Source organism: Apis dorsata, unplaced genomic scaffold, assembly GCF_000469605.1.
Source record: "Apis dorsata unplaced genomic scaffold, Apis dorsata 1.3 scaffold_502, whole genome shotgun sequence".
Taxonomy (NCBI): Eukaryota; Metazoa; Arthropoda; class Insecta; order Hymenoptera; family Apidae; genus Apis; species Apis dorsata.
Genome location: NW_006263732.1, coordinates 464,690 through 469,697, shown reverse-complemented (window position 1 = coordinate 469,697; position 5,008 = coordinate 464,690). Strand labels below are relative to the sequence as shown.

The 5,008-nt window shown below is 20.6% G+C and overlaps 3 protein-coding genes across 5 annotated transcripts in view; 1 reads left to right on the top strand and 2 right to left on the bottom strand.

Annotated features, from left to right (window-relative positions):
* LOC102670637 (GATOR complex protein NPRL2) overlaps positions 1 to 715 on the bottom strand; it is a 3,681-nt gene extending 2,966 nt beyond the window's left edge. The window contains exon 1 of the mRNA XM_031512701.1: positions 599 to 715. The gene's annotated coding sequence lies outside the window, so the exon portion shown is untranslated. The remainder of the gene's footprint in view (positions 1 to 598) is intronic.
* LOC102671137 (peroxisomal acyl-coenzyme A oxidase 3-like) overlaps positions 13 to 5,008 on the top strand; it is a 10,688-nt gene continuing 5,692 nt past the window's right edge. Inside the window, exon 1 of one of the 2 annotated variants that reach the window (XM_006620321.2) lies at positions 13 to 106. The gene's annotated coding sequence lies outside the window, so the exon portion shown is untranslated. The remainder of the gene's footprint in view (positions 107 to 5,008) is intronic. The other variant, XM_031512699.1, reaches the window with a different exon arrangement.
* LOC102670997 (ionotropic receptor 21a-like) lies at positions 310 to 4,971 on the bottom strand. Of its 2 annotated transcripts, XM_031512698.1 has the most exons (10): positions 4,592 to 4,971; positions 4,297 to 4,477; positions 4,083 to 4,231; positions 2,412 to 2,720; positions 2,227 to 2,329; positions 1,951 to 2,104; positions 1,818 to 1,863; positions 1,400 to 1,726; positions 819 to 1,200; positions 310 to 728 (listed from the first exon to the last, which is right to left on the bottom strand). In XM_031512698.1, the coding sequence occupies exons 1-10, from the start codon at positions 4,639 to 4,641 to the stop codon at positions 444 to 446; spliced, it is 1,986 nt and encodes a 661-aa protein (XP_031368558.1). In that variant the 5' UTR covers positions 4,642 to 4,971; the 3' UTR covers positions 310 to 443. The 2 variants fall into 2 exon arrangements, with proteins under 2 accessions (XP_031368558.1, XP_031368557.1); XM_031512697.1 differs by having other exon boundaries at positions 1,818 to 2,104.

Genomic DNA, 5,008 nt, shown 5'->3' with positions numbered 1-5,008 from the left:
GAGAGAGAGAGAGAGAGAGAGAGAGAGCAATTCAATGAATAGGTAAGAACAAGTGCCTGTGTAACAAAGAGAGGAAGAATATTGAACCTTCTTTGTTATAATATTGGTATGTAATACTATAGACATTTAATTAAAAATTTATAAATTTTTTCATTATATTTATCATATTTTACTTTTAATATATTAATACTTTAATAATACATAAATTAAAATCTATAACCATATGTTTTCTATTTGAATTTTTTATGTACAATATGTATATATATTTTTTTTAAATATAATGTTTAATATGTATTGTAATTTTATAAATATATCTTAAAAAGTCAATTTTATTGTAAATATATTCTTCTAGAATTATATTACAATAATAAAATACATTTTATTTATAATATAATTAATATATTTTTACATTTTTAAAAAATTAATAATTATAATTTGTTAATTTATATTTTAGAATTATTATTACTATTATAAAATATATCTAAATGATACTTGTCAAATTTTGGGTCTTTTAATACAATATATTTCCAATATAAGATTTCACCTATTAAAATCATAAAAGCTAATAAATAACCAGAAATAATAGCAAAAAATGCACCTTGTAACTTATGAAGATTAACTAATGCTTTTTCTGATTCTGCCTCTTGTCTTATTTCCATAATTTTTGGCCATTCCATAACATCATTTAACCATTTTTGAACTAATCCAATTTCTATCATGCGCCTTATCTAAGAACATATATATTGCATAAGATATATTATTATGAGATATCTTTTTTTAATGGTTTAATAATAATTTATAAAAAAAAGAATATGTACCAAAATATCAACTTTTGGTTTCAATGGTGAATTTTTTTCCATACCAAGAGCTGTTGGCATATTTATAATACATTCCTCCATAATGTGTAAATTATGTTTTGATGATATATTGTTTGCAGTTTCATTTTTTTTTTTTTCTTTTTCGAATATCTGTCGTTTCACACGGGCATATTGAAGTAAATAAGAGTTCTCATAATAACAAAAAGAACCATTTGCCACTTTTTCAATAGCTTCATCTTCATGTTTAATTATTATAAATTTATTACCAATTTCTTGGCTGCTGAAATCTGATGATTTCAAGAAAAAATTTTTGCTTTCTTCATTCAATCCCCCAACTTCCATAGAACTTTTTGCCAATTGTGCTAATGTATCAATAGTAACTCTACATTCAAATTATATAAATAATATAATATAAAATATAATACAAATATTTCAATATATAAAATATTAAATATTAAAGTATTAAATATTTATAATGAAATATATTAATAAGCTTGTTAAAATTTAAATACAAATTAAATTATATGCATATTATATTTATATATGAATTAATTCTATTAAATAATTTTATTAATTTTTACCTGGCAACTGGATTTGCTAGAGTTGCAGTCATGCTAGCTCGATAAGCAACTGCAACTAAAATACTATAAATCCACCACCATCCAATTAGTATTCGTACAGCCCAAGGGCTTGGTAAATGTGGCAATGAAACTTGAAATAACATACTATAAGTATATAAAATACTATTTCCTATTTCAGTAAATAAGTATAATCCCTTTGTTTCATTTTTTATAGATGTATTTTGACTTTTATATGAACTTATGTGCTTCTTATAAGATAATGATAAAAAATAAAATACAATACTTCCTAAAATCAAAGTGAGAATAAGTGCAATCCAAGTGTAAAATCTAAAAACAAAAAATATATATATTATTTACTTGTTAATTATGTTTCTTTAATTTATTTATTGTGAATTATATTTTTTCATTTTATACTTGCTTAAATGGAAGTATTAGCAACTTCCATGAATTTTCAGTTAATGATTCTGGTGTCAAAAAAGTAAGACATTCAATATTATATGGAATAGTGAGATCAAGATAATTCAGATTTTGCAATGTATAATGTAAATCACCCAAATAAAATGCAGCATTTTCTTCTATGGCTTTGCTTATTAGCCCAGTATCAGTTTGATTATTTCCTTCAATGTCCTTTTGTTTCAATGAAATATTTTGATGTATATAATATTTTGGTTTAAAATTCATTGCTTTTGATATGATCTGTATTAACTGAAAAAATGAAATAATACAAATATAAAATAACGTATTTTATTTATATCTTTATTTTATTTATATCTTATTTTGTATATATATGTATATATCTTATACTATATTTTATATATAATACATACTTCAAATTCTATTCCTAAACCTTGTATTATGTTATTTGGTTGTTTATTATAATATAATTTTGATTTTTCTGTTACTGCTGGAATATGTTCAAATACAGCAATTCTAAAATATATCAGAATTGTTATTAAAATGTTTTAAAAATAATAAGTATAATTATAGTCATATATAATTTTTTTATACAAACTGTAAGTGTCTTTTTTGTAAATTATTAGTTTTTTCCGTAAAATGATTGGTACCATAACGCAATTTGCCTTGATACCACGTGTCTATATATTTTGTCGCAGTAAGCCTTCTTTTACGAGGAGGAAAATAGACGGTATTCAAATCAATTTTTTCTTTGAATGATATTTCACCAGAACGATGTTTATATGCATTATATTGACGGATAAAAACTACATTAATTATTTTTTTCCAAAGATAATACAAATTTAATTGGAATAAACGTAAATCATATAACAATAAAAATAAACCATGAGTATTAATTAGACGTTCTCTGAAAATAAAAAATTAGAGATATTTTAGATTTTAATATTTGAAATATAAAATTTATGAATAAAACATAAAATATATGAATATGAATGAAAAAGAAACGGATAAAAATTGTTAATGTTAATATATTTATGATAATTATAATTACATAAATCATATAATAATGTATAAATTCATAGTTGAAGAAATATAATGTTTAAAATACATATTATTAGCATACATTAATATATATTAATATATATATTTGTAAAAAAATATGATGCAAGTATAAGCAAAGTTTAGTTGAATGTTCCCTATTATTACGTTCCGTTATTCCATATTATTTATTTTTAATATTTTATTTATTCGCTAGTATATTGAAAAAAAATTATGAAGATAATTAATATCAATTAGTGCAAAAAGTGAAAAAATCACAACAGAAGAATAAAAAAATTATAATTAAATTTTATTCAGATGATATATCACTTCGTGAAATTGAATACGGTAGGTATATAATATATAGATAGAAGATATTATTTAATATATCATAAACAAATAAAAGAGTGTATATTATTGTAAATAATTATTTGAATTCAAAATATAAAGAAAAATTTCAATTTATTTATTCAAATTTAAATTTAATTATTTAATTAGAGATATATGCCATTTCAAATTATACATCTAACACTTTGTTATAATTATGTATATTAAAAATATTCGTAATGTAAATAACACGCTATTGATAAATCTTTAAAATAATTTCTTAATTTTCTTTTTTTTTTTACAATTATTCTTATCATCAATTTATATGTAATTATATAATAATTTAAAAAGCATTGCAATGACACAATTATTCAATGTTAATTACTGAACAACTAAATAATATAATTTCAAAAAGTTTCAAAAAAATAATAAAAAATGTTTAAAATATAACATTGAATTTGAGTACCTATTTTAAATTTTCAAAAATGAAATATCCTATAATGTAAAAATAATTCAAAAAATCAATTTATATAAAAAAAATCATATGGTTATATTTAAAAAAAAAAATATGTTTACATAAGATAATAGAGGTTGTTTCACAAAATAATGTTTTAATTTATGAGATTTTCTATTGGATTTGTCTGAGACAGAAATATAATCTAATCAAGTTTATAAATTTAACTTATATTAGAAAGTTCGCAAAATTTTCGAATATCATATTATTCAAATATATTTTTCAATTACTTAAAAATAATCAGAAAAAAAAATTAGAATTTACAATGAAAATGAATACAATATAATATATACATATTTTTATATAAAATTTGCAAAAAAAATTGCATAAAATTATTTTAACAATATTTCAAGTAATATTTATTTATTATAATTTTATTTATATATTTACCTTTCTGTATATTGTAAAAATTCTGCTGTCAAATAACCATTACTGATTAGCATAATATATGCGTTACAGTCAACTGTTCTACCGTCGACTAAAATTCTTTGTATTCGTCGTCTTGGTCGTGAAAATTGTTCGTTATCACGTAATAGGATCTGCAATGCATATAATGAATAATTATATGAAAATAACTAAAAATAAATTTGAATATTTATATTACCTCATATTTTGACACATTTGAAGAACCTTTAATATTTTGAATATCTATAAGATTTTGATAAATCGAATCCGTAACAAAAATAATGCAATTTGTTTGTTCAATAATTTCCTCCACGATTTCTTCAGCAAGAGATTTTAAATTTGCTTCATTATTCTCGCATTGATGTAATTTATAAAATACTCTATTTTTTATTAATATTTAATAATTAATTATTTTTCAATTATATTCATAAATTACAAATTAATTAATTTAAATTGAAATTAAATTAAATAAAAATTAATTAAAATATCAATACCTTTTACCGGATACTAGTATGATTTGAAGAAACAACGTAACAAGTAACATTGCTTGACGATTCTACTATCAAAATGGAAATGCTGATTTAACTCAATCAGTCTTTTTAATTTGCTTTTTCGATCACAAGAAATCAAATATTTAGAGATCTCATTTACTAGGGAATTAACTTGGATAAGCAATGCAATCGATAATGCAAATGCAAGTTAGTAAACGGCAATTTTGAATAAGGTCACGGTGGATTCAGTTTATTTTTATTTTAAATCAAAAAGCAATTGTGTAATTGTACATGTACACAATATATAGTTACAGTAGACCATAGTAGCTATAGTTGTAATTTGTATTATAACAATTTTTTCTAATAATGTAAAATATTTTTTACTTAATTATATATATGATTAATTATTTGTATTAAATT